Source organism: Chrysemys picta, chromosome 3 (genome assembly GCF_011386835.1).
Source record: "Chrysemys picta bellii isolate R12L10 chromosome 3, ASM1138683v2, whole genome shotgun sequence".
Taxonomy (NCBI): Eukaryota; Metazoa; Chordata; order Testudines; family Emydidae; genus Chrysemys; species Chrysemys picta.
Window position 1 is genome coordinate 84,435,561 of NC_088793.1, and position 26,987 is coordinate 84,462,547.

At 42.8% G+C, this 26,987-nt stretch overlaps 2 protein-coding genes across 15 annotated transcripts in view; one reads left to right on the top strand and one right to left on the bottom strand.

Annotated features, from left to right (window-relative positions):
• Positions 1-26,987, top strand: part of ARMC2 (armadillo repeat containing 2) — a 157,971-nt gene that overhangs the window by 110,870 nt on the left and 20,114 nt on the right. For 4 of the 5 annotated variants that reach the window (XM_065590191.1, XM_065590192.1, XM_065590194.1 and 1 more), the window contains one exon: positions 5,343-5,736. The exons of the other annotated variant lie outside the window; for it this stretch is intronic. In XM_065590191.1, coding sequence (XP_065446263.1) covers positions 5,343-5,500 — 158 coding nt within the window. In that variant the 3' untranslated portion in view covers positions 5,501-5,736. Of the gene's footprint in view, positions 1-5,342; positions 5,737-26,987 lie in introns of those variants that run through there. 5 annotated transcript variants of the gene reach the window in all.
• SESN1 (sestrin 1) overlaps positions 11,360-26,987 on the bottom strand; it is a 117,200-nt gene continuing 101,572 nt past the window's right edge. For 3 of the 10 annotated variants that reach the window (XM_005287648.5, XM_005287649.5, XM_065590200.1), the window contains exons 2-10: positions 23,649-23,714; positions 21,635-21,835; positions 20,533-20,715; positions 18,341-18,583; positions 16,989-17,136; positions 14,767-14,879; positions 14,302-14,492; positions 13,858-14,002; positions 11,360-12,496 (exon numbers count right to left, since the gene is read on the bottom strand). In XM_005287648.5, the coding sequence (XP_005287705.1) occupies positions 12,410-12,496; positions 13,858-14,002; positions 14,302-14,492; positions 14,767-14,879; positions 16,989-17,136; positions 18,341-18,583; positions 20,533-20,715; positions 21,635-21,835; positions 23,649-23,714 (1,377 nt within the window). In that variant the 3' untranslated portion in view covers positions 11,360-12,409. The remainder of the gene's footprint in view (positions 12,497-13,857; positions 14,003-14,301; positions 14,493-14,766; positions 14,880-16,988; positions 17,137-18,340; positions 18,584-20,532; positions 20,716-21,634; positions 21,836-23,648; positions 23,715-26,987) is intronic. The other 7 variants (XM_024102500.3, XM_042857676.2, XM_008164920.3 and 4 more) reach the window with 4 other exon arrangements.

The window sequence follows — 26,987 nt, forward strand, 5'->3', positions numbered from 1 at the left end:
TAATAAAAACACACAGAAAAAAAATCCAAAAGAAAGTGAGGCAAACGTTTTGGTTAATTTTGATTTACAATTTTTTTTAATTTCTTGAAAAGTTGTATATTGTTAAGGCCAGGATTGGCTGGTAATTGGGAAGACCTGCTAAGTGAGATGCCACACAGTCTGCTGTGGACATTTCTAGACTGCGAGAAGTGGTGGTTTGTGTTTACTGCAAAGTTACTAAGTAATTTATTTGCTTTATTTTTCCGTACTGTGCAATGAGAGATCGCAGTGTACTGCATGATAAGATAAGGCATCTGTCTAAAAATACTCATTGCACAATCAATAGTGCACCTCTTAGCATTTCTCCAACAAAAGCGCAAACGTACTAGTCAGTCACAATCATTCCTGAATGGTCTGCCGTCCAGTGGTGACTGCATCTTCGTTTTGGATCGTTCTTAGTGCTACTGGGTTTTTCCTTTTCATTTAACATTTTCTTCCTCCAGCTATTAAGATGTTGATACCATACATGATTACTCCCATTAGCTTGTTCATCTGCCATCAGTCGGGTGTCCTTCTGCAATTACAATTTTAGTTGTAGCATGTAAGGATGCTTATTTAAATCAAAATTTAACTGGAAAGTTAATCTTCCTCAAATTTATGATAAGAAGAGTGACTGTACAAATGGCACTCTTACGCACCAGATCTGCTTCTGGTGTGTGTTTGGAGTCATCGAATTTTGGTAGTGACAACAGTGAGTTAATATTGGCCTGCAACCGTCTCCTGCCATTATACACCTTGATTATCAGCATTAAGGTTCTACCAGTCAGGAAGTAGGAGGAAACTTCAGTCAATTAATAGACTGTACCTAAGCGGCAGGCCAGCCCTTTCCCCTCGTTTGTTGGACTCCTGTGAGTTGGAGCAAGGTGATTGCTGCTCCACAGTTCACTAGCCTCACTAACCATCTCTAGCAAGAAGATGCATATAATAACGTAGACAAAGGAGAGTGGGAAATAAAAAGTCTGCAGAGAGGAGAGTCAGGAAGGACGGCAGCAAGGAAAGCCATTCCTTTTTTCTGCCCCTTTTTAGACCCTTGCACAAGCAGCTCTCCTCCCCTTTCCAGCGGCTCTGTCACAGTCCATCCAGTGAATAACCTCTTCTCTCAGGGACAGGTGCTTTTTTTTGCTGCCCCCGAGACCCTCTTCCCACTTGCTCTACTAACTGCCTCTGCAGGGCTCTTCAGCCTGGCACTTCCTCACTCTGCATAGTTGCTTCAGTTACTCCATTGCAGGAGTTCCTGAAGGAACAGCAGACCTGGGGCTTGTCTGCAGCTGTGTACCTTGTGATATTGGACAGCTTGGTTCCCATTATCACATCACAATTTTTCCTCCTTCCTCTTTGGTGGGTTTTAATGTGTCAACCCAATTGTCCCCTACCTCATTTACACGTGGGCAGTAGGGGGGGTCTAAATACACTTACATTCCACTAGGGCCTAGTATTGGCCTCCTCTCCTGTGGGCATCCTCTCACAGGTCACTCCTGCCCCCTGTTCTCATGGCACATAGCCTGCACTCTATGCTCTAGTGCTGGGTTCCACCACACCATGCAGAAGCAGTGTGTTGGTCTCACTCCTGGAATGGCATCCATGTGCTCTGTAGTGCAGGAGATGCCCCCTGATTTCCACATTGAGAAGGGAGTTGGGAGATTAGACCATTTCCGACTACATGATTTGTACCTGGATACATACAGTGCCTTCTCGCTTAACGTTGTAGTTATGTTCCTGAAAAAATGCTACTTTAAGCAAAACCATGTTAAGTGAATCCAATTTCCCCATAAAAAATAATGTAAATGGCGGGGCGGGAGGTTAGGTTCCAGGGAATTTTTTTTGCCAGACAAAAGACTATATTTTATATATCTACACATACACCGTTTAAATTTAAAAAAAAAAACAATTTAATACTGTACACAGCAATGATGATTGTGAAGCTTGGCTGAGGTGGTGAAGTCAGAGGGTGGGATATTTCCCAGGGAATGCCTTACTGATAAATGATGATCTAGCACTCGGCTGAGCCCTCAAGGGTTAACACATTGTTAATGTAGCTTTACACTCTACAAGGCAGCACAAATGGAGGGAGGGGAGACAGAATGGCAGAGAGAGACAGAGACACACACCTTTGTGAGAGAAAGATGTGCATTGCCCCTTTAAATACTTTGACCCCACTCTAAGTACACTGCCTTTTTTAAATAGATCAGCAAGTTGAGACAGCAGCTGCTGCCAGTAACCTCTGTCCTGAGTCCTGTTGTGTGTCCCCCTCCCACTCTGTGGAGATGAGGTACAGGAGCAGGGGGAGGAGGATACCCTGACATTAGCACCCCTCTTCCCTGCCTGTCTGCACAGCAAACAAGAGGCTCCCGGTAGCAGCTCCAAGACAGGACAGGAGCAGCACACGGCAGTGGGGGGAGGGACAGATGAACTGCCTGGCAATTGATAGCCTGCTGGGCAGCTGCCACACAGAGAACTTAGGGGGGGCTTCCGGTCCACCTTGGTTCCAAGCCCCCACCAGCTAGCTCCAACGGGCTCTTCTTTCTGCAAGCAGTGGACAAAGCAGGCAGCTGCCAAACAACGTTATAAGGGAGCATTGCACAACTTTAAATGAGCATGTTCTCTAATTGATCAGCAACGTAACAACGTTAACTGGGATGACTTTAAGTGAGGAGTTACTGTACTTCCACAGAGGATCCCCATTCATATAGCCCATCATTGTAATCTGCATCCCTGTGGGGACTCTTCAGCTCCAGGTCTGCACTATTCTCTTTGGTCTAGTCTCTGCCTCCTGTCCTTTCCAAGACTTTCATAGCCTACTTGCTGCAGTTGTGTGTGTATATACAATATGCTGCAATGACCTTTTGATCCAGGACCCCTCAGCCTGGGCCTTTACCCATTCCTTCAACACGTTATGGACCATAAGTGTAATTTCTACCTATTTAGTAGATACTGGTCTTTTGTCAGAGATAGTGTTTTCATATATAAATTAACTCTCTGGGCTAGGTAATGCATTTCTCTCAGAGAACAGACATCAGAATCCCTTCTCTGTCCTTTCCAGAGTCCGCTCCCTGAGCCTCTTTGTGGTCAGACTCATTTTGAGCTTCTTTGGCGATGTTGCTGCTTGTTTGGATCTGAGGTCCTGGCTTTGCTTTCATCTCCATCCGTTGCAGAGCTTCTTGCTGCAGAGACAACACTCTTCTCCTCGGACTAATTGCTCTTCCTTTCTATTAAGCTTTGGAAGTCCCTGCTTTGGAGGTAGCTTTCCCCCACTACTTTTGGTAGGGTTCAGCTTCTCCCATCCTTTCATCTCCACCCTCATAACCACATTTGCTAGCATTGCAGGCTGTGATGTTCAGTTAGGCATCTCAGTATGGGGGACTTGCAGCCCCCTGCCTTGGAATGCCAATTTCAGTGTGCTGGTATTTCAGGCGTTCCAAGCTCTCTTTGCCTTAAACTATGACTTAACCCCGTGTGACATCCACAGCCCTCTGCCCTTCTCAGAAACCCCCTCACCCATGCTTGGGCAGAGCTCCATTTCAGAATATGGCCTTTGGAAGCTTCCGCCCAGGATCTCATTCAATTCTCTCTGATGGCCTAGAGGCCAAGTGGCTTCCATTGCTATAGAGGAAATGGCTGAGATCCTGTCAGAGTTGGAATCAGTTCCCCTCCACTACATGCTCAAAGAATAAAAGTAAAAAGAGAAGGACACTTGCTTTGCATGGGGATGGGATCTACCACCTGTTCCCACATACACTAATGTAAAATACGCCATCATGTGCCAGCAATGCTCCTCTACTATGTACATTGGCCAAACTGTACAATCCCTACGTAAAAGGATAAATAGACACAAGTCAGATATTAGGAATGGCAATATACAAAAACCTGTAGGAGAACACTTCAACCTCCCTAGACACACAATAGCAGATTTAAAGGTAGCCATCCTGCAGCAAAAAAACTTCAGGAGCAGACTTCAAAGAGAAACCGCTGAGCTTCAGTTCATTTGCAAATTTGACCCCATCAGCTCAGGATTAAACAAAGACTGTGACTGGCTATCCAACTACAGAAGCAGTTTCTCCTCCCTTGGTGTTCACACCTCAACTGCTAGAAGAGGGCCTCATCCTCCCTGATTGAACTAACCTCGTTATCTCGAGACTGATTCTTGCCTGCATATTTATACCTGCGTCTGACGAAGTGGGCATTCACCCACGAAAGCTTATGCTCCAATACATCTGTTAGTCTATGAGGTGCCATAGGACTCCTTGTTGCTTTTTACAGATCCAGACTAACACGGCTACCCCTCTGATACCTGTTCCCTGAGGTAATTGCTGGATTTGCCAAAATGTGGATTGCAAGTAGCTCTGCCTTGGGGCCTCTTCTGAGCTGACTCAGCCAAAACTGTCATGTTGGGGGGAGTGGGGGGGGGAACCTCAGTCTTTTCAGACATTTGTCCACAACCATCAGTTGTGCTTGGCACCTGTAGTGGATTCCAAATTCTGAAGCATGTTCCTTTGAGTTCCACTGTAAGCCTGCCCTAGGTGGTTTTTTCCCCCCTTACTTGCCACATCAGATAGTCAAGGCTGTTGCTGGGTAAAATGGGAGAAGAGGAACATAAGCTTGATTACTCACCAGTAATCCTGTTTGTCATAGGAGAAGAAAACTATCTTACTTTCCTCCAATCTCCCCTTAGGAAACAACATTTGAAGACCACCTGTCTAATCTTCTCTAGTCTACTTTTCTGTTCTTTCTTGCTTTGGACGTGTCTGTAGGGTGGACAGGCTTAAATGCTGTATTGATCAGTCCAGCCTCCTATTGGTGGATCAGGGATATTGTTGGATAGAATTGGAGAAAACAACAAACCAGATTACCAGTGAGTGATTTATGGAAGAGCCAACACAGTCATAAAGGAATGAACTGGATTACCTCCTTGCTTGTACATCTACAACTTTGTTAATTACATTTAATTGTAGAATCTCTTACTGTTGATGATGATCAAACCAGAACAAGCATAGCTTGACTTCGAATTCCCAAGCTGGCACTTAGGAGGAAAAAAACCTGTTATTTGTAGACAGCTATTGTGAAGCCATTGAGAGGTGATATAGACCCCCCACAAAATGTTTTTTCTTTTTTTTACTCATTTTTCTGAGCCCAAATGCATTCATGTTTTTCCATTAGAATAAGCTCTTCAGACAGTGGTTTTTAGTTTAACTCAAAGTTGTTTGTAAACTATGAATGTAGAACAGGTAAAAATTGTACATGCCCTAGTGATAATACACAGGGGTTTTTAATTCTTCAACGTTGTTGACATTTTTTCCCTGTTACAGATGAGGAACTAGCATTGGATTACAACTTCGACAGCGATTTAAGGGACTATCACAAACTCTATTGGGAAACAGAGTTCAAGCCTGTAGCACAGAAGCTTCTCAACAGAATTCAAAGCCACCATTCCTTCCTTCAGCCTAGAACTATTACTTCATTTTAACCTGGTGGCTGCGAAACTGTTACTACAAACCACAGAATATTTCAGCTGTTTTAAAATAGTAGTAGTAAATGCAAACAGGGTTTGCTATTAATATATTGAAAACAACTCCATTAAGTGCTGATTGATTATTTTTGTATGTAGATTGTATATTTAACGATTGCTGATGCTACCTATACATTTTCATTGGCAAGCATGTTGGACATTATGGGGAAAATGAATAAAATTAATTTATCTCACAGCTAGACTGAATACCATCTTTTGAGAAAATTAGTATTTGTATAATGTCACTTTAAACCTCTGCTTAAAAAATATCAAGTAATTGATGTAATGTGGCTTTTCTAGTAATTAAATTCTGTTGGGGGTTTCTTTGGTGGAAAAGATTGTTTACAGCTGAAAAAAGACTATTTGAATAGTTTGCCAAACTTACTTCTTATAGTTGTTAGATTCCCCTGCCCCTGCCCCCCAGCAATGGGCACATGGGAAATCTCTGGCAGCAAGGAGCTATGCATTATAAGAAGATTGTTCTGTAGTACACTACGTTTATCTACAGACTTGAGCTTGGTACTTCTCGTTCATAAAATTCCATAGCAAATGCTAGCTGAGAATGTGCTGCAATGTTACTTTTGGAGTTTGTTCTTTTCACAAGATGCTCTTAAATGAAGCACAAGAGCTTGAATTTTTTTTAAATGGTAAGATGGAATTTGTCTCCTTTTCACAAAAAGGGGAACTCCTCTCTTTCCCTCCTCTCTACACACTCCTGGGGATTTCCCTCTTCATTGATGAGGGGCAACTCTAGCCTCCTACTCTAAGCTGCTGGGAGATAGTCTCGCTCTACCTTCCCCATTCTTGGCTGGGGATTCTTTTTCCTCTCTGCTGGAGGGATGATGTGCTTTATCCTTATCACAGGGAAGTTGGTGATCAACTCACTCAGCTTTCTCCAGCTCTGGTTTGGGCACAAGTCTAATGGATCAGGAGCAGCCTTCTTTCTCCCTTTTTCTGTTATGCATGACTAGTCCTGGCTCTGTCCTTGAAATAACAGAGGAAGAATTTAGTATTATAGGACTAGTCATGCACAGCAGAAAGGGGGAGAGAAGGCTGCCCCTGATCCATTGGATCAGTGCCCAGACTAGAGCTGGAATAGCTGATTGTGTGTGGTTGTGTTATATAGTCCACTGTTGGTGCAATGCATACTGGGTACTTGTTTGGATACTTTTGGCCAGCAGTGTCCACTGGGAGCTGTGTATCTACCATGTGTCTTAGTGCCTCCAGCTGGGGGCATAATGAGTGGCCCTCAGTTCCTTCTCATTGCCCTTCACTCATGCATTTTCCCTAGTGTTGTGTAAACAGTTGTAGTTAAGCGAAGTTAGGTTTTTTTGGTTACAGCAGAAAGGAACTGCTGTTTGTTGTTCCTTGAGTAGCATCCCTAAGGGTGCTCCAGTTCAGGTGCCTCTCTAGCTCTCAATCAGAGATTTCTAGTTGGCAGTGGTCCATTCAGCCTGTGCATGTGCCTTATGCCTCCTTGTGACAGAAGCAGAGGCTATATAGGCGTGCACGGGCAAACCACCCTCAGTACCTTCTCTACTGCCTCAGCCTGAGACAGACCACTTGCATACTCTGCCTTTTATCTTTCTTCAAAGTTTGTTAGTTTATAGTTGCAGGTTACTGGATAGTGTTTAGTAATAGTTTAGCTGAGAGGACTTCTTTCCCCCAGGAGACTTTTCTTCTCCTGGCAGGATATGCCTGGTTTGTCAGGCTTGAAATGTTACCAGTATAGCTTCCTGGCAAGAGAGACAAGTGATGGGCACTGAAAGTATGTCTGTTGCTGAGAGAGTCCCTCATCTCTCAGAAGTCTTTCTTCCATGTAGGAAGAACAAGGACCGAAAGTCAAGACTGTTGGCCATGGAATGTTCCTTGCAACTGCCCTCTGAGCCAGGGCAGGAGACAGTGCTCCTGTACATCTGTTCCCAGACAGATCCAGCACCCCATCAATGTTAGGGCATGCTTCCTCTAAGAAAGGTAAGTCTTTGGAACATGCTGGCAGAACTTCTAAAAAGAGGAGCATGGACTCGATCTCTAAAGAGCCAGCTCCAAAAAAGATAGGTCACCATTGAGGTCCCTGGTCTCTAAGGGTACAGTTGAGGCCAAGGATGCTTCCTCCAGTGCCACCAAGCCCATGAAGTCCCGGCACTCAAAGGAAAGAAAGCGTGCTTCTGATAGGACACCTCTATCCTCCACCGGTAAGGAGGGCAAGCACAAGGTACCATTGGGATCAGCCCTTCCATCGACGCCAAAGCACTCTACTTAGACATTGGTGCCATCACGCACCTTAACCCAGCCATTGGTACCAATGCAAGCAGCTAGTTAGGGGTGCCTGTACAAGCTGTACTCTTGGTACCAAGGAGACACAGGCCTACTGCAGGTGTTGTCAGGTGCCAATCATCGTTGGTGCCGTCAGCTCCAGCTACTGTGACCTTGGCTATAGCATCTTTTTCAGTACCACAAGAGTTCCGATGTTTGAGGGACCTTTGGGGACTCCAATTCATCTGATACCAATTGTCTGATACAGAACTCCTCAGTACTGAAACCTCGGTCTCTGAGTGGCCATTCCATGGCACAGGAGTCTCTTCTGTCCTCACTGACACTTCCCCCACTCATGAGAGGATGTGGAGTCCCAATCCATCTCCTCAATTTCGGGGGGGAGGGGGGGGTTCTCCCACATTCACCTTTGTCGTCATGTAGGGAGAACCTTGTAGGTCACCAAGCATGGTGGAACCAACCTTGTATGCCACTCCCATTTCCTTATAGACCCCCACAATGGGTCCATCCTCAAGCAGTCAAAAATCTTCTTTTCTACTGAGATTTGAGAGTAGCTCAAGGAAGGGGTTGCTCTGGCACCTATTCAGGAATGGCTTGGTGCTGAAGCCCACCCTGTACAGATATTCCCCAGTACCAATGTCATCTAGTTGCCTGACTAGTGCTAACTTACTTGGTACTAAAATCCTACACTGTGTTAAAGGGCCTCATTGTGTTTATGGTACCAGACTCGCTGCTGCTGTTGGTAGTGAAGGTACCACCTCTGGTACTGAGCACATCTGCAGTATCAATGAGAGCACAGTTTCAGGGTGCTCTCAGTTCTCCACCCCAAACTGCTCCTTCTCTGACACAGACAGCAAGGGTAGGGAGAAGTTGCTACTTCAGTCCATGTCAGTATATACCCGAGGGGAGTTGAGGGCTGCTTTTTTATTACCCCAGACCTAAGAGCTCAAAGAGGGATACTATTCTCTAGTATCCAACCCCAGGGCTACCTGCTCCATATTTCTGTCAACACCCGTGGTGGTCTTGGGCACTGTGGGGAAATTCATCAGACTAGAAGGCCAGCATCTGCATCCTAATCAAAGGCTAATTCCCCTTCACCATCACCTCACAAAGAGGCATTATAGCTAGCCTAATTTGCCCCACTCTGAACCAAACAACCTGCTCACAGGTTGTGGACCACACCATCATCATCCCTGGAGGAGGCTGTGATGTCCATCTTATCTGTCTCAAACCCAAATAATCACAAAGTGTTCCAGGACTTGCTGCGTAGGATGGCTGATACCCTGGAGATTCCAGAAGTGGTCAGGGGGGCGGGAGGGGGGGGGAAAGCTCCTGGACATCTTGCAATGCCCACTGATAAGGGAATTTTAACTTGCTTTGGCAGACATGTTGGTTCTTTGGCACCAACATCAAAGAATGACTACCATTGTCAAATGCCTTCTAAGGGCTTTGGGCAACTTTATACACACCAGCCCTGGACCTTTCATTAGCTGCTCCAACAACCAAAGGCCTAGAAAGTTGTCAGACAATTTCAGAGCAGGCAATCACCTGCTTCTACCATCCCTCATCATACTCAAGGCAGCAGATCTGACTCCTTGGTCAGGAAAGGTGTACAATTTCTGTTGGATCTTCCTTGTAATAGCCTCTCCATTTGGCAACTATTTTATTTTCATGGGGTCTGTAAAAACATCACTGTGCACCACTGGATCCTGGAAACTGTAGAGTGGAGTTATTCCATGTGTGGTCAGAACAGGACACTTATCCAAGACATTCGTCAGGTGGGGGTCATCCAACCATAGGAGTGTTTGCCACCACCATAAACAAATGCAAAACAGTTTGCTCCAGGGGAGGGCAGAGTCAAAGAGCTGGCTGATGCATTTTTGACCTATTAGCCCCAAGCCTACTGTATATTCACGCTTCAAGTCCACTGAGTAACCTTGACACCTCACCTGAAGTTCTTGCCAAAGGTAGTCTCCATCTTAACCAAGTAATGCACCTGCCTGTATTTTTCCCCAAAGCCACATTCCAAGCTTCACCACCTAGATGTTTGTACCTAACTAGAACTAGGTGCGCTCTCTCTCTCTCTCTCTCTCACTATCTCTCTCTCTCTCTCTCTCTATATATATATATATATAGAGAGAGAGAGAGAGATAGTATCCCCCATATTACTTGTAGTTTACCAGCATGGGGCAAAAAGTCAGGCCATGTTAACACTGCCATTTCATACACTGGAAATCCAGTTAGTCAATGTGAAATAGCCAACTTAGACCTACTAAGGAGCATGACAGCTCACTCTTAAGAGTTAAGGGAACTTCTTTAGCTTCGTGATTCAATACTAGAGACACATAGGGCAGCCACCTGATGGGGAGAGGAGTTCAGCACATATGTTACCCAGCATCACTCAACATTTGATGCTAATTTGGTAAGGCTGCCTCCCATTCATTGTTTAGGCAGACTCCTATCACTCGCCTCCTGTGATCTAGGTCACTGTTTGCAAACCACCAACTGTGGAATATGTAGGGACAGGGACTTAAAGAATTAGTTACTGTAAGGTAAATAGCTTTCTTTGTGTTGTCCATATATGGCAGTTGGGGGTTGCCCTGCCCACTGCACCCTCACTCAGAGGTACAAGGACATTGAGGATATAGGAGCGACAGCCCCCCACCCAACACTGCTGGCCTCTGTTGGCAAAAGGAAGAGTACAGCTCTCTGAGCACCACTGTAACTCAATTTTTCAGAGCAGGAATATCCCCTTTGTCTTTATTGCTGCCTGGAGTTAGATACAGTTAAACAAAGCTAAGTTTTAGGAATTGCCCTTTAAAGCCAAGTTCTTACTATATGGTTTTGGAACATCAAAATCCTGTTGAGAGGAAATAGCAGATGCTTCCTGTTAGTTACAATTTTGTGACAGTTTATTAATCTCTCCCCCACACCATTTTAGATAATATTTTAGCTTTTGGGGCTGTAGTATCTAAGCTATTTCTAGAATGTTCCTACTCCACCAAAATGGGCTTTAGTTTTCAACTGAAATCCAAGTAGCATTTAATTAAGCTGTTCACAAATAAGGTTCAGAGGTAGAAATAAATGAAGCAGATTGTTAAGGGGATAAATCAGAGAAAAAGCATGTATGTGCAACACCTCTATAATTAATATCAAACCATTTCTTTGGCTAGTAACTGAACTATTTTCTTTTAGTGTCTGGCTCTTTTTCAATAGGTACACACTACAGCAATTGTATATAGATTAAGGCCACAAGGGCCTATCATGATCATCTAGTCTAGGGAGGGAACAAAGAATGGTCTTGAGCAAGCAAGAGAAGGTAGTGCTGACTAAAGATCAAATGTTTACTGGGGTGAGCTTTATATTTTCCCCCCTAAAACTAATCATCACCCCCTTAATCTGACCTACACTGAATAATTAATAGGGAGGTTCTGTCAGCTTCACAAGTTATATAGTAGGTTTGCTCAGCTGTGCCTCTCAATGGTTTTGATCCTTTAGTGAAGTTTAAAGCAGTAAGATGGTGTAAAATAAAGAACAGATAAAAAAGTTGCTATCCTTTATTTAAAAATATCAGTAATACTGACAGATTTCAAAAGCAATTCACACTCATATAAAAGTGTTTCATGTATTCTCTGAAACCAACTGTATATTGAACATTATCACTTTAATGTTTTGATTTACTAAAAAATAGAAGTTTTTCAGCTTAGTTACTTAAGCAGCTGCAACATCATTACTCTGGACTGCCAAACAGTCAGTGTAACATTCCCACACCTTAGCTAGCTCCTAGAAACAAAAAAAATGCAGGACAACAAAGGAATGGGCATCAGTGGCAGATTAAGGGGCAATTCATGTAGTTTTACATTTATCTAAATAGCTTTCAGGAGTGAATTTCCCCATCCCCTCCCTACAGGAAGACCATTGCGCTTTGGATTTCACCAAAGAATTCTGAACAAATTGTTCTACAACATGTTTTTCTTTAAGGCGAAACTACAGTAAGAGAAATCTGTTACCTTCAAAACTGTCAGTATGGCCTGAGGAAGATTAGTTCTGATTTTTAAAAAGATGCTAAACAAGGGGGCATGTTTTCTTTAAAACCACACCCAATGTAGGCTCAGAATATAGCAGTGCTCACTTTCACTTATAGCTTAACTGGAACAGCCAGTCTCAGTTCATTCCACCAGCACAATAGCAGCATCCCGGTTTTCTATAATTATTCTTATGTATCAAAAGCAGGAGTCATCAAGGTGCACTTTTTTTTTTTTTGGCTTCTTATGCTCCAGCTCCCGTTGTATTTAACTTAATACAAGATTTATGTATTTACCATCTGCTGTATTGCCACAAGTTATGGTTTCCTATGCTGTCTAAAGCCCAATACTGTGAACAGGCAGCACTGTGACACAACTCTATCCTTTCAACTGCCACACAGTCACTGCTCAGTGGCAACAGCGATATTCCAACAATGAAATAGCTGAAACTAACGAAGTTATGGCAAAGTCTCTTAATTTCTAGTGACCATTGGTCCTGGTGCTTAGTAGGGTCACGCTATAGGCTGTATCTGCTGAACATTCCATCGTCGTCAGTCAGTCAAAGGTATCAGGTCATATAATGAGTAATAGCTCTCAGAGCATAAAGTAGTTCAGCTTGCATCCGAGCTTCTACAAGAAGCAAATTAACATGAACCTTTAAAAAACAAAAAACAAAAGTAAAGTTACACACACAGATCGCGCTCTCCCTGCCACAGAGCCTGTAGGAGGGGAAAGGTTCCAGCAAATGCTACAGGTGCAGGGCAACTTGTAAACATTTTCAAAGGATCTTAGGGAAGCTAAAGGGCAGGCATGGAGTGGGGTGAGAGAAGCAGGTGGTGTGGTGGGTCTGATACTACCAGACATCACTCTCTTCTGATAAGAGAAGGGCAGATTAAAGGTATGTCTACACTACAAGTAGTGCAGCAGCACAGCTACAACAATGCCACTGTAGTGTAGTATAGACACTACAGCAACAGAAGGGGTTTTTCCATCGCTGTGGCAAATCCATTTCTCCAAGAGGTGATATCTAGGTTGACAGGATAGTTCTTCCATCAACTTAGCTGTGTCTACAGTTGTGGTTAGGTTGACCTAACTACATCACCCAGGGCATGAAATTATTCACAGTACTGAGCGAGGTAGGGAGGTAGACCCAGGTGTTAGGTGTAGACCAGGCCTATGGCACAGGCATTATAGGCATAGGGCCCCAGATCACAGAGTTACCGTAATACAACAAAATGTAAGCTTTTATTAAAAAAAAAAAAAAAAAAAAAAAAAAAAGAGATTTATTGGCTCCATAGTCGTAAACAAAAGCTTGAAGACATCAACTGCGTGTAACTGATGTCTGTGAGCCTGCAGACAGCCTGAAATAGTGCTGGCACCATAAACATCAATGGGTGCTATCCCCAAGATCTGCTGCTTAGGGGAAACACCTCCCAGCACTATCATAAGAGAGAACTTTGTGGCTGAAGAAGGCCACAGGGAACCTGAGTCACATAGCAGCTGGGGTTTATCTGCTTTAGGAATAAGTACTTTTGGGAGGGAGGTGGGGGGCTGCTGCTCCTAGGGCAAAAGCGCCTCCCATGGGGCTTCTGGGGCATGGACCATAAGGGATAGGCCACAGGGGGCCCCTTGTCATGATGTACAATGGCCTTGATTTCCTCAACTGGCCCTAGAGAGAAGAGTCTTTGTTAATTAAATTGTGTGTATCGATAAGTAGTTTAGCAACTTATCTATTTCCCTCTACATAACAAGAAAGCTTGCATACTGACCAGCAAATAACTTGCTTTGTCTGTTAGCCAGCATATTTAGTAGACAAGGAAAAGTTATGCTTATTGGAAAGTGTATTCAACAAATTCAGTATGATATTTATCCAACAGAAGTAAGATCTAAATAATTTAATAACTGAAGCACGATTCTCTGATTATCATAGCATTTAACACTATTATTGTAGCACACTACGGCTACTAGCATTACTACCAAATCTACTGAGCTACTCCGAATACATGCAGACAGTACCTTCTCAGAGTGTTTGAACTGCCTCCAGAAGCTATCATACATTCTTTTTGTGGTTTTTTCAGGAGTGCAAACCACAGTTTTGATGTAAACTTTAAAACTGCGATCCAACAACTGATTAATTTCACCATAGTCATAATCATCGTATCTGTTCAAAAGTGAAAGGAAAATACTTTCATTTTCCTGTCCCACAATCCTAGTATTTCACTTAGAAATTATGTTTCAAACTACTGTACACAATTAGTTATTCCAGCTGTGAACAGAGACTTACTTTCTAGAAATATGCATCTCTCACCCACTTAAGTAGAGTCTTGCTCCTGTATTGCTATCATGGCAATGAAATGTATCATTGATAGCATAATAAATGGCTTTCTTTCCATCAGGAAAAAAAATAGTGAGATATTATCAAATCTAATTGTTTTGTATAAGGAAGATGACAGGACCAACCTTATTCCAAACATACAGTGGATATAATTCCAAATTGCACGTCTAAGCATGGAGGTATCCACATCTTTGTGCATGGCCATTGTATTGTATGTCAGATCGTAAGCAATATGAAACTTCTCATCAATCAGCTGCCCCACATCTGGGTAAAGACGATTAACCAAGGAATACCCATGGTCCTCCCAGGAATAGTCCTTAAAATAAAGAAAGCAAAACTGACTACATGTTTCACAAAGACACATTGAAACTCTAGCTCTTCAATTTCCTTTATCAAGTATAATCACTATAACTGTATTGCTCTTGAGATAAAAGTGCTTATTTGTAAAATAAAATAAAAAATAAATCCTCTCTTGTTCTCCAGGCAATAGTTAGAACTAGTGACGAGTTTTGATGCAAAGTAATTGGTACAATTTAACACTCTGATTGTACACATTTTCTGATGCTGGTTACCGATCACTTTTCTATTACCTGAACACGGAATGTAGGCACATGCATTCCATGTCTGGAGAAGTCTTTATACCCATAGCTTGTATCCTCAAAGTGGCGAGATACATCTCTTGTCGGCGCTGATTCCTCATCCTCTGTTAAAGTAAACAGTAGGAGTTTCACAAATTAATCTCAGCATATTCCAGCAAGAAAACAAAAATAGAAGAGCACCTGTGAAGCTATTGTGGATTCTCTCACTCGACAGTACAATATGTCAAGATAACACCTCCCACTCGTCTCCCCCACCCCACAAGAAACAATCCTAATACAGGGAACTCTTGCAAAACTTGGTTACCTAGTAGTAACTGGAGAAGTTAGTAATTTATGGTAGAACCTGTGAAAGATATGGCAATTTCCTGCAATATCCTTGGGAGACCTTACTAAATTAAGTTCAAGTATCTTTGGGGTCCATTATATTAAATGAATGATCTATGTATTACCGTGGGCCAAGACTGTATGTAACTTCTAAAGGGGGTGATATGTGAGACGGGGAGGTTCAAACAATGTGCCAGACAAGAATGGGCTTTTAGAATAAAAACCATTAAATTATTTTCCTGGGGAATATCTAGGAAGAGGTGAATGCATATTCCCCAACTCCTATTATGAAAAAAACTAGCCTTTTGAAGCTACGACCTGAGAAGAGGGTCTTTGTCTGCTGATTACCTGTTACTGAAGGCCACCATCAAAGGCCCAAGCTGTATAAAGAAACAGTTGTTCTGCCCAGTCTGGGTTCTAGTTCTAAATCTGAATCAGTTATGAACTTGTAACCACAGGGAAACCGGTTGTGGGTTTGAAGGACTGACACCTACCACACCCAAGGTTAAGCTGTGGTGATCTCTGATAAGCTTTTTAGTATGCGTGTAGGTTCTTTTACTGTTTTTTCTGTAATGCTTTCATCTTAAGAATAAATGTGCTTATTTAGTAAAAGCTATGTGGTAGCTTGTAGTACAGCTGTTCATAGCCTTCAGAGAGAAAGCAAAGCACAGGCACTGGCCTGTTTAAGCAATCTGGCTTGCTGAGGATATCACAGTGCAGGCAGGGAACAGTGCAGCTTGGAAAAACCCTGGTCAGGAGGGAGAGAGACATGGGTGTCTGCTCAAGAGAGGTGATGGCTGAGGAACCAAGTGCCTAAAGTAGGTGCACTCGAGCGACCACGGAGGGGGAACACGGGTGTAGTTGCCTGAATGGTGATAGCACCCAGTGTACCAGTCCTTTCCAGACATTCAAGAAACTAATCCAAAGAAATTGGCTCCACAGTTTATTCATCCTTTATCCTCTGCTTATCAGAGTTCTTCTCTGGGTAAGCAATTAGGAACTGCAGCAGCTGTGGGATAAGCATGGTTTCACTTAAAAACTGCAGAGATTGTCTGTAAGGTATATAACAACCTCTTTAGACTAATTTGAAAGGTTCTGGATATGTACAGCCTCATACAATTGCAAGCGTATGTATCTCTAGAGGCAATTCCTTGAAGGAAAAATCCAACTTCTTTCATATATATATGCAAAATCCACAAGTATCAAACATCTTGCATCTACTTTTTTTTCAGAATTTCATGGGCAGTAAGTGGATTTTTTGGATCAAAAGTTCAAGGAAACAGAGCTCTAGATCTTACAAACCACATTTTAATTTGGAGAGAGTTTCTGTGGAAGAACCCAGAATAACATTAGGCTTGTAGCAGACCTTAAGAACAATCTTTTATTTCCCTGAAAAACAACACACCCCACCTTCAACTCGTGCACATCAGTGTTTAATATTTGCTACTGTAGCTGAGGTAATTAGGTTTTACATTACACTGTAGGAGAGTAATTGAGTAGCATTTTCTTATCTGTTGGAGGCAAAATTAAGTTCCTTGTGAAGATATGGAGGCTGTTAGTGGGCATTATGGTATGTTTAAGAGATGCCACACAATTTGGCACCTCCTTGCTTTTAAGGGTTTGTTTAAAAATTTTTTTTTATATATCTATATATATATCTATATATCTATATATATATCTATATATCTATATATATATCTATATATCTATATATAGATATATATATATATCACTTCTCTAACCATAATCCTTTTTAAATTAAGTTTTTGTTTGTGCAATAAAACACAACAAAAATACCACTTTTTAAGTAACTGGTAGATGTTAAAAGTAGGTTGATTTCTCCAACACATTTAGTTAAGTCTAAATAATCACCACTTATGTATTTTTACCTGAACAACACACAGACATGCTTTCTCTCTTCTCTCTCTCAAAACGTGTGGCCATCTCCTCTTGGCTGGCTTCCTCTTCATCTCTGCACTCTTGTAGCTTCTTCATTTTCTCCATAAGTGCTTCAACTTCACAGAAAGATTCTGTAGTCTTAAAATTAAAACACACACACTTTATTGCTCTATATACTAGAACATGACAGTTGTGATACAAACTGTCAAGCCAAAAGTTTAAAGTTAAAGTTAAAGCTCATACTCCAGCCTTGATTTGCATCTTTTTAAAAAAAAAAAATATTTTCTAGAAAGACCAGAACTCTTCTTATGTAGAGATATACTGATCTAAGAGCTCTAGTCTGATTGTATTAAAGATTTAGTCTCCCACTTTGTAAATAAAATAATAAGTCAAAATAAGTGCATTATGACTCTGGGTACTGTTCAAATCATAAATACAAATTTTATTGGCTCAATATCCATTAAAAAGGAACTCTAAAACAAAAATCCCCCAAGCTACAGCAAATAAAATCCTTATCTTCAATTTTCCCACCTTTGCCCAATCAGTCCTCCACTTCCTCTCTGCCTCACATAGTATGCTTGTTCTTCCAGGGAAAGCCTGGGTAAATAGGTGTCTTGCATTGTGCCCTTATCATCCACAAACCCAGACTCTTCTCAAGATGGCAGGGGGCAGTTCCAGAGTCAAGGAGCCCACACTGAAATGCCCTGCACCACCAGATCTCTTCTGTTTATACCAAGGTCTTCAAGAGTTAACCAGCACCCAAACCTGAAATCATGATCTTTGACTTTTAACTGCGAAGGATAGCCAGCTGAAAAACCAATGCAGATCAGGGAGCAGTAATGGGCAAGACGTACTGCCTAATGTAAAGGCATTCAGAAGATTCTGAATGGTCTGTGGGTGTAGAGTTTGGGTCTCATGTTAAAGGAAGAGGTTTTCATCCTCCAGCAAAGCACAGACGAAAAAAGGAACCTTGGCGACTGCTGCTGTTTGGACATTTAGAAGCTGCAGGGTGACCAACTAAACCCCCAGTTTGCCAACTGGAATGACAAATGGAAGGCAGACACCCTCAACTGAGGGGACAGAGATAACTGCCACTTCTGATAGCTTCCCCCAGATTATCATTTCAGTTTGATCTAAATTGAGCTTAAGCCACCTAACCCTCATCCAAGTTCATCCACACTGTGGGTAAATCACTCTATTGTGCCACTAAAGTTGGGTGAAATGGAGATGCAGAACTAGATCTCATCCACCTATTGGATTAATGCAGAAACACCACAGTATGAACTTGTTAAAACTGGAGACTGTTATATGCTCAAACTCCTAGATGGTAACAGATCCTTACTGAAATGCTTCCAGCTGGGCTGACATGAGTTTCATCCACTCCATGGTTGCCATTTGTAATATCACAGATGCAATAGTTACTGACAGAGGGGAGCTTGAAGGTGTGGCCACCCTCACAATGAATTTCTGGGCTGATTCCACAGCCAAATGTGAAAGAAGCAAGTGAATGGTAGTGTGTAAGGAGAACAACTGCGTGGATCAGCTCTGCCAGGGACCAGCTATGCTCTTCTGTCTTCAGAAGTTGCTTTAAAAGAAACACAACACAAGATTTTTTTTAAAAAACTGTATTGGTGGCTCAGAAACTTCATCAACCTAATCAGCCTAGTCCCCCAAACTTTTTAATGCACTTGCCAATGACTTGTTCTCTGGAAAGAAGCCATTCTTCTAGCATTCAAGCTCTCGTTATGTCTTTCCTCAGTCAGCTAGAAGCTGCACAGACAAATGCAGAGTTTACCCTCGAAAAGGGCCAAACAGAGAGTGAGGTAAGGGGTCAAACCAACAAGTTAGGAAGCAACTGGCCACATCCTCATTATATTATTAATTTCAAGAGACTAATACCTCCCTCCTTCCCACACCCCATAATACTGCCACAATCAATCCTTGCATTGCTGGTTTTATTACTGATAAGCCATTGATAGAAGAAGGAAGGGAGCTGTGGTAATGAGGTCACATGGGTAAGCCAAATAGCAGATGACTTTTTGCCAAAAAATAGCATTTGGATCAGTTGAAGTGGCTTCATTTTGCTTTCAGGTTTCCACTAAAGTCGGGCTGGCTGGTTTTTCAATTTCACACCATTAATAAAACAACGCTTCCACTCAAACCTTCAAGTTCGGCTTGCACAGGCAGAAATTGGATGGTTTTAGCCCATCTCTGCAATCTCGGAAAGCCCCAGGCAGTTCCTGGTGACAGGGCCGGCTCCAGGGTTTTGGCCACCCGAAGCAGCCAAAACAAACAAACAAACAAACAAAAAAGCCGCGATCGCGATCTGCGGCAGCAATTCGGCGGGAGGTCCTTCGCTCCCAGGCGGAGTGAGGGACCATCCGCCGAATACCTGGACGTGCCGCCCCTCTCCGGAGCCGCCGCCCCAAGCACCTGCTTGAGAAGCTGGTGCCTGGAGCCGGCCCTGCCTGGCGAATAAGCTGCCTAAAGAAAGTCTGGAGGTGAAACAGGGCTCAAGACTCCATCTTCCCCAGTGGCTCCACATGGGAGGAATTATCAGTCACTCACAGGACGCTTTAAACCCCAGCTTCCCTTTCAGACAGGAACAAGTGGGAAGTTCTTAGCCTTTGCAAAGAGTATGCTTCTTCCCCTCCTGCAAGGCCAGCCTCTGCTTCCCCACCTGGCAGATGTTTCTCAGAGAAAGTAACACACTCCCTCCTTTCTCTGGTGAGTGAAAAGCAGCAGCAGGAAGAGCTGCTCTAAAACAGCAGCTGTTAGGCAGGGAGGCAGAGAGTGGCTTTAGAAGGAGAGCATTATACTTCAGGTTATTGCTACTATTGTTTTTATATATAAAATTTGCTTTTAAAAAGTTGCTTAAGTGTGAGAGTGTCATGGAATCGGAAGAGAAATATGTACATTTCAGATGCATATACAGTAGACCGGAGTCTCTAGGTTCAAAATACATAGTTTTCAATAATTCAGTTAAAATGTGCTGATCTTCACCTATTCTAATGCCCTAACACCATCTTGAAAATCCTAAATTCAAGAGAAATGTATAATAATCTTGTTTTAAGAAGGTACGTATCTGAACATGCACCCTCTACTTTTAAGTCTCAAGTTGGATCACTCAGCGCCTCAGCCATTTTAAACATGGGCTCCACACAGCCCCAAGTAGAGCCTACAAAATCAGGTGCTATATGCCAGTGACGTACCATCACATTTTAAGTAACACATGTCCATCCTACTGAGGGTTATATAGCAGGGCTGCTAGAGTCACACTGTAGTACATTAACATGCAGTTCTTCCAAAGTACCAGTAGAACTGCTTTCTAAATAAGAACTCTACTCAGTGAGATGAGACCAGTAATTATTTTGAGTTCATGATATGTCATTTCCATAACGATTACAGTACTTCAGCTACAAAATGTAAATAAAGCCACTAGGAAAAAAATGAGCTTCCTCCTCAGCCCCATGAAATTTAGACTGCATTTAATGTAGTAAGGATGCGTAAGATGTTGCATAAGAGAAGACTAACCTCAATATGCTCTTTGGTGATAAGCCAGGGCCGATGAGCCAATATTTTATTCAATTCTCCTAAATTTTGCAGTTTGTGAGGTGCATTCTCTAGGCCATTCAGCCATTTGGGGTCTCCTCCAACATGAAGGAAGTCATTAACATGGAGGTTAACTAGATAGGAGCACTGATGTCTTGCTGCAGCCTAGAAGGAAAAAATAAATAATAATGCAAAAGAATCTTTGCAAATTAGCTCGTAGCAATGATGCAAATCATCATTACATGTAAGATTTTGCACTGGTCAAAATCTGTAATTAAAACAACTTATGATTAACACTGTAGCTTGTTTCAATTATTCCTCTTAAGAATATACAACTGAACATCTTTCATTCATATTCACCGTAACAGTGTTTTGATTTTGCATCTTTAAAATCTAATCTAAAATTGGCTTGTGGGAAGCTGATTCTAAAGTTCTGTCGGTAAAAGCCAGAAAAACTGGCACTTTTCCAGTAAGGAAGGTGATTACACATGGTTTACTCAAAGAATAACAATTTCCATTGCTAGTTTAGATAAGGCTCAGAGTTTCAAGAAAACTTAAATGGACACAGACTGCTGCATTGGCACAGTGGAGACTACAATCTACACCTGTAACAGTTAATTATGACAATTTTGGAATCTAACAGGAAATTTGGTTAGAATCTGAAGATTATGAAATTCTGACAATGATAAAGTTATTTATATAGAGGTATGCTGGACAAGACACAGATTGTTAAAAGCCTGGCTTAAAAAACAGATTTGAGGTACATAGGAATCTGATGGCAAAATAATCTTCCTATTCATATGACACTAAGATTATCTTTTTCCTCCTCCCATTCTTTTTGAAAGCATGAGCATTTAGACCGTAAGCACTGATCTCATAAAACTGTATTTAGAAAAGAAAACAAAGATAGTGTTCTATAAAACACAAAATACTTTAGGTAATTACTCCGGCATTTCCCTTAACATACGTTGAAAGGCCTTCCCTCAGCTGAAACAACAAAATGTAGTTAACATCTGTTGTAAAAAGGATTAAAGAAAGTTGCCAAAATGGCTATTTGTGCTTGCTGCTCTGCACTCCAACATACCATTATCCCTATGTAGTGTCGGTAATGAAGAGGCAATGGGCCATCCATCTGCAGTAGATAGTGCTGAGTTTTCAGAAAGCTTCCTAGATACTGCGGGTGGAAAACCATCACTAAGGTGATGTTGTCCAAACGGCCCAAAGTAGCAAAAGAATCTGCAAACAATGTATGCATCTGGGCATCTTCATTTCCCACTTGAAGAATCTGATTGAATTAAAAAGAGGGCTTTAGAAACGGTTTTCCAAAATATAATCAACAAAATTATGATTAAATATTTATATCACATAGTTCTCAGAAGCCCCAATTAGGTTTTGGGGGTCCATTCTGCTAACTGTGAATCTAATGTTTAGTAAGTTTCTTTTGAAATCCTAGTTAAATATGAGGGTATTGCATGTGACATTTTAAGGTGGAGCCCTGAAATTCAGATTGCATGTAGGTAATAAGAATACGTGTATCTCTGGCAGGGCCAGTTCACACTACTCTCAGAGCATAGCTTAGCCAGTGCAGAAAAAAGCAGCAAACACAGCTGAGTGTAGTGAGGGGTAATCATAGTATCTATAAAAGGCGTAAATGTTAGTTAAGAAAAAAAAAAAGTTAAGTGCTACCTGGGAAACCCAGGATTAAGACTTCAAACTTCTCAGAAAACTGACCACAGTCACATCAATAAATCCTCTTGTTACACCAGTCTCTCCTGCCAATCCATTCATGGAGCAGCACTGAAAGAGCTCTATCACATGCTCTTTGAGCTGAAGGAATGATACCAGTTCTCCAAATGAACAAAAGTTTAAGAGCTCATGAGAAAAATAACAACCATCACCAGAACTAAGGGATAGAGCAGGGGTGACAAACTACGGCCCGCCAGCCGTTTTAATCCAGCCCTCAAGCTCTGGCTGGGGAGCAGGGTCTGGGGCTTGCCCTGCTCCGGCGTTCCAGCTGAGGAGCAGGGTTGGGGGCCACTCCAAGCGGCTCACAGAAGCAGCGGCATGGCCTCCCTCCGGCTCCTACATGTAGGGGCAGCCAGGGGGCTCCGCTCTGCATGCTGCCCAAGCGCCAGCCCCGCAGCTCCCACTGACCAGGAACCGCAGGGGCGGTGCCTGCAGATAGGGTAGCATGAAGAGCCACCTAGCTGTGCCTCCGCGTAGGGACATGCTGCTGCTTCTGGGAGCTGCTTGAGGTAAATGCCGCCCGGAGCCTGCACCCCTTCCGGACCCCAACCCCCTGCCAGAGCCCTGATCCCCCTTCCCGCACTCCAAACCCCTCGATCCCAGCCCAGAGCCCCTCCTGCACCCCAAACCTCTCATCCCCAGCCCCATCCCAGAGTCCGCACCCCCAGCCAGAGCCTGCACCCCTTCCCGCATGCCAACCTCCTGCCCCAGCCCTGATCCCCCTCCTATCCTCCAAACCCTTCGGTGCCAGCCCGGAGCACCCTCCTACACCCTAAACTCATCATCCCCAGCCCCACCCCAAAGCCCGCACCCCCAGATGAAGCCCTCACTGCCCCCCCTCACTGGAGGCCCCTCCCGCACCCTGAACTCCTCATTTCTGGCCCCACCCCAGAGCCCACACCCCAAACCAGAGCCTTCACCCTCTCCTGCACCCCAACTCCAATTTTGTGAGCATTCATGGCCGGTCATACAACTTCTATTTCCAGATGTGGCTCTCAGGTCAAAAAGTTTGCCCACCCCTGGGATAGAGGCTCCTTTGTGGACCAGTAAGAGGAGCCAGCCCACATTTGAATACTGCATATGGGACAGGGCAAGTTATTATCACTACGAAAAACAACTCTGCTTTTCTTTTGTAAAATATGGTTGTGTAAAAGTGCCATGAAATTCCAGAATTCCACATGGCCATTACTGCTTTCTAGTTTAGCAGAACCATTGCCAGTCAGATGCTGATTTATTATGATCAACAGTGTGCAAAATATTTTGCAGATCAACAGCTGTTCTAAAACCATGTGGGTCCTACATGACTTTACCTTAAAAGCATACAGCTCACTGTGTACTTGCAAACAACATACCTCCTTCTCTGGGATGAATCTGCTTGGTCCATGTCCCAGTGGTCTAGGAATTCTAATTCCAAGTTCCTAGAAAAGAGAATTACACCATCTCAGTTTTCAGCTATAAACAATTCAGCTGTGGCTTCAAGGAAGAAAAAAATTCACCAAACAAACAGAGCTGAGCTTGTTTTAGTGGTACACTCTGTACTCATGCAGTTATTTTTCTACTCATGCTTCATAACTAACCATACTTGTTTACGGTATATCATACTGCTCTGGTTAAAAACAATAAAACCTGCTTCACTGAAAACCTTAATTTTGCATAAAATACTTGGCAGAGTGTCCAGAACAATTTGTTCAGTACACAGCAGCCAGTCATGTGATATGTCACTGATGCAAAATGAGATTGATGCACCTCTGCACATCTGCAGTAAACCAACATACCAATCTCTGTGCATCTGTCAGGAAATGAAACAGCTATAACCTTAACCCAATTGTTTTTTTCAACCTTAGTGATGTGTGTGAATCGCTAAAGGTATCTGCAAATAAAAAGCAAGCAAACAAAAACTTAAGAGACGTTAATGAGCTATTTAAGTTGACAGAGAGAAAGACAGGTAAATGCATCCAACCTGAAGAAGAACAGTTTACCACAAAACTTTTGCTGAAACACAGACAATTTATCTCAATACCTAAGAGATTAGAGTTATCCATATCACAACCACTGGTTATTTTTATTCTACCTGCTCAACTGAAGGAAGCTTAATATTAAATCTGTTACACCTGGGAATTTTGAGGCCCAGTTATCCTCTCAGTATCCAGGTAACAACCATGTACTTCAAAGGGAATTACTTGGATGTTCTTAGGGGAAAATGGTATCGGGGGTAGCCATGTTAGTCTGTATCCACAAAAACAATGAGGAGTCCGGTGGCACCTTAAAGACTAACAGATTTATTTGGGCATAAGCTTTCGTGGATAAAAAACCCGTGTTATTTTAGGGGAGAATGTGGCTCCTAGAAGTAAACTGGTCTTATTTTAGATAAGTTGCTGCCTAAGCTTTCATTTACATGCAATGAATTTACACAAACAGAAATATTATTCAAATACAAGAAAAAAAAGACCAATAATAAGCAAGACTGGTGCTTGTGACTTGTTTATAATAACCTTGATCTGTCTTGAAAAGTCTAGTAACTTTATCCATCAATTACAGTTCCTGAACTTTTCCCTAATAGAAAAAAGCTACAAACAAGCTTCAGACTGCAGAGTGAATTAATACTGACCCTTGTCCATGGTACCCTTATGTGATCTCAAGATTCTATTTGTCTAATCTGCCTCTTCTTAAATCAGATGTTTTCATTTCTTGAGTTATACTTGGGGAAAGGGTTAACTAAAAGGTGTCCTTACCACTAATCTTTTCAAATCTTACATGGAAGGATAAGGCTTGTGATGGAGCCTTTTCCTACTGCAGGTCACAAGGTTCAAAAACATGTTACACTTGTCAACTAAATCTGTAATACGACGTGTGTCAGAGTTGGGCTGAATTTATATCCTCCAAAGGATCTTACCCCACAGACACCAGCTACTTCTTGTCCTGGCCACCATACACTGATAAATTAAAGAAAGATATTACATCCAAGTGACAATGAGAAAATAAAAAGGTCTTTATGTAACATTTAATTTAACAGATGTCTCTAAACCTAGCTTCCAACTCACACACAACAGGAGAAAAATCTTCTTGGACAACTAAATTTTAGTCTTTTCCCTTCCCAGAACAATTACAGGAAGAAAGTCTCAAAGTTCTACAATCTGAGACTCATAAGCTTACTAATTTATTTTGCCCAATACAGTCTAAAATATATCATCAAGTCCTGATCTTCAACTTTCTTGTCCCCTCATAACATAATGATTATGCTGCAGGAAGAAGGTTTATTTACATAGCTGTTTTTAATTAAAGAGAGAAAACACCTTCATGTAACATAACTTTTTAAAAAGCACTACAAGGGAGAGGTAGGATGGCCCTGTGGTTAGGGCTTGAGAGACCTGGGTTCAAATCTGCTCTGGCACAGACTTCTTCTGTGACTATGGGCCACTTAGTGTCTCTGTGCCTCAGATCCCATCTGTAAAGTAAAAATAGCAGCACTTGCAGGATTTTTTGAGAATACACACACTAGAGCAGGGGTCGGCAACGTTCGGCACGCGGCTCGCCAGGGTAAGCACCCTGGCGGGCCGGGCCAGTTTTATTTACCTGCTGACGCGGCAGGTTTGGCCGATCGCGGTGCCCACTGGCCGCGGTTTGCCGTCCCGGGCCAGTGGGGGCGGCGAGAAGTGGCGCGGGTGAGCGATGTGCTGGCCGCGGCTTCTCGCCGCCCCCACTAGCCCGGGACGGCGAACCGCGGCCAGTGGAGGCCGCGATCGGCCAAACCTGCCGCGTCAGCAGGTAAATAAAACTGGCCCGGCCTGCCAGGGTGCTTACCCTGGCGAGCCGCGTGCCGAACGTTGCCAACCCCTGCACTAGAGACTGTTTCAGAGTAGCAGCCGTGTTAGACTGTGAGGATCTCAGATACCACACAGGTCACAGCAGAAACTCAGAGTTGCAAACATCTCAAGATTGGAGGCTGTTTGTAACTCTGAACAAAACATTATGGTTGTTCTTTCAAAAGTTTACAACTGAACATTGACTTAATACAGTTTTGAAACTTTACTATGCAGAAGAAAAATGCTGCTTTCCCTTTATTTTTTTAGTAGTTTACATTTAACAGTACTGGACTGTAGTTGCTTTTTTTTTTTTTTAAATCTCTGCTACTGCCTGATTGCAGACTTCTGGTTCCAAATGAGGTGTGTGGCTGACTGGTCAGTTCGTAATGCTGAGGTTCTACTGTACCTTTAGACCTTAAATTGTGTACTTAAACAAAAAAAATCAGTTTCCATTCTGATATTCATCACCACTTGTATCTAACTCAGATTTTCCCTGTATCCAATGTTTCAAATACTACACTGACAAGGTAAATTTCAGTCTCTTACTAACACTTAGGCTAGGTCTACACTACCCGCCTGAATCGGCGGGTAGAAATCGACCTCTCAGGGATCGATTTATCACGTCCCGTCGGGACACGACAATCGATCCCCGAATCGGCACTCTTACTCCACCAGCGGAGGTGGGAGTAAGCGCCGCTGACAGAAAGCCGCAGAAGTCGATTTTGCCGCCGTCCTCACAGCGGGGTAAGTCGGCTGCGATACGTCGAATTCAGCTACGCTATTCACATAGCTGAATTTGTGTATCTTAAATCGACTCCCCCCTGTAGTGTAGATGTACCCTTAGAATGATCCCCTTCTCATAAAGGCCTTTCCTGTAGCTCCAACATG